Source organism: Octodon degus, unplaced genomic scaffold (assembly GCF_000260255.1).
Source record: "Octodon degus isolate 3935 unplaced genomic scaffold, OctDeg1.0 scaffold00053, whole genome shotgun sequence".
NCBI lineage: Eukaryota > Metazoa > Chordata > Mammalia > Rodentia > Octodontidae > Octodon > Octodon degus.
In genome coordinates, this window is record NW_004524629.1 from 3,948,859 (window position 1) to 3,950,912 (window position 2,054).

General features: G+C 37.9%; 1 protein-coding gene across 2 annotated transcripts in view; it reads left to right on the forward strand.

Annotated features, from left to right (window-relative positions):
* The window catches only part of Dctn6 (dynactin subunit 6), a 27,253-nt gene extending 25,401 nt beyond the window's left edge, over positions 1-1,852 (forward strand). Inside the window, exon 7 of one of the 2 annotated variants that reach the window (XM_004633289.2) lies at positions 1,737-1,852. In XM_004633289.2, coding sequence (XP_004633346.1) covers positions 1,737-1,835 — 99 coding nt within the window. In that variant the 3' untranslated portion in view covers positions 1,836-1,852. The remainder of the gene's footprint in view (positions 1-1,736) is intronic. The other variant, XM_023717620.1, reaches the window with a different exon arrangement.
* Positions 1,853-2,054: the final 202 nt, after the last annotated feature.

Here is a 2,054-nt window from a genome sequence, read left to right on the forward strand (position 1 = left end):
AAAAAAAAAAAAGACAAAACATTCCATCACCAGGTGAGGTAGCACAATCCAGCCTGTAATCTCTAATCCTGGCACTCACTTGAGCCTAAAGCAGGAGGATCTCTTGAGAGTTCAAGGCCAATCTGGTCTACAAAGTGAGTTCAAGGCCAGCCTGAACTGCATAATGCAACCCTCTCTCAAATAAATGAGTCTTCCATGTAAGGGAGCTAAAATACCACTCCCAAAATACCATGTAATTGTCCTAAAAGGCAGCAAGTACACCATTTAAAAAACAAACGATTAAGGTCTAGAAATACAGCTCAGAGCATGTGCACACCATTCACAAGACCTGGGGTTTGAGCCACAAGCCCCCCTCTGCCCCAAAAGAAAAAAGCAAATGAATAAAACATCAGAGAAATGTTCCCAAAGCCTAAATGTACTTGCAGCTCTATTATTAGTCCTAAAATTAATATCAAATATATGGATGACAATGAGAAGTCAATTATGAGAAAAGAAAACCAAAGTTGTTTTCGGCTTTATACATTTTTATTTAAGTTGTATCATCAAACCTATCAAACCACATTAGTACTAAAATGTCAATCATCAAGGCCAAGGACTGACCCTGCCACATTCATATAGGGCCTTGAACTTGTGTCTGTTTTTATTCATTTATTAACATAACATTATAATTGATTGTAAACCCCACTTGGGCATAAGCAAAGTGTGTTTAGATATTTTTCTGGTTTACAAAAAATTCTCGCTGTCAGTAACCCAGAGTAAGAAAAATGAAGAACACATTTAATGTTAGGGTAGGTGATGAAAAGGCATGTTTGGATGTAAGTCATTTATTTTCAGGCAAAGGACGTAAGCCATTTATTTATTTATTTATTTGTTTATTTATTTATTTATTTATTTGGCAGAACCAGGAATTGAACTCAGGCCCTTGTGCTTGCCAGGGAGCGCTTATTCCACTGAGCCATCTCCCAGGCCCCAACATAAGCAATTTAGATTGAAGGTTTGAGCCTCTTTGCATATTCAGTATGCATTTCTTTAATTATACAGTCTCCTTTTCCTTACCCCAAAGAAAATATTTTCAGAATGTGTGCCATTTTACTTCTGATTGCTAGCTGCATTTTATCAGAAATTAAAACTCCAGGTCTGGGCTGGGGATTTAGCTCAATGGCACCTGCCTGGCAAGCAGGGGATCCTGAGTTTTAGTCCTAGTAAAAAAAAGAAAAAAGGAAAAAATTCACTTCTTTCTGAATTACTTTAATTTTGTAATATTTGGCCTTACTATTTTTTATTATTATCATTGTGTTGGGGATGTAGCTTAGCAGCACAGTGCCTGCCTGGCAAGTGTGAGGTCATGAGTTCAATTTTTGGTACCAAAAGCCAAAACAAATTAGTAGTAATAGTAGAAGTAGGAGTAGTACTTTTACTTCTGTATACTATAGTGAGAAGATCTAGTATTTGTTACCATCCTTCTCCATAACAGCAAAATGATTAAAGAAGGAGAAATGAAGCTGGAGTGGGGAATGCAGATTAAAATTAAGTAAGCTTGAATATCTGGTGTTTAATTTTTAATAGTGTGCAGCAGTGTTTCCCAAATCGCCCCTAGCCTCACCCTAGGGATTGAAGCCCCAGGCCCATGTGTGCTGGGCACATGCTGTCTCCCTGGGCTCTATCCAGCTCGGGACTGCCGTTCTTGACTTTGCTTTCTACCAGCCAGCTAGTCATTAATTATCTTATCCTTTTAGCCCCAGACACTCCAGCTGGATTTCTTGATGAAAATCTTGCCAAATTACCACCATCTAAAGAAGACTACGAAAGGAAGCTCAACTCCAGTTAAGAACTGAGGGCTGCATGTGATACTCAGATAACTAATGTCCTGTGTGTCTGTTGTCTTTTGAAAGCCCACAGTGTTCATGCATCCTTACCAGCTCACAGCATAATATGTGTTGACTTTATGTTATACAGTTAAGTTGGAGAGAACAGTAATGGATTTTCATTGTAACTATCCTTTGTAATTGATATAAAATGTATTATTTTCCTATACTCTTGTTCCTTTTCTGATA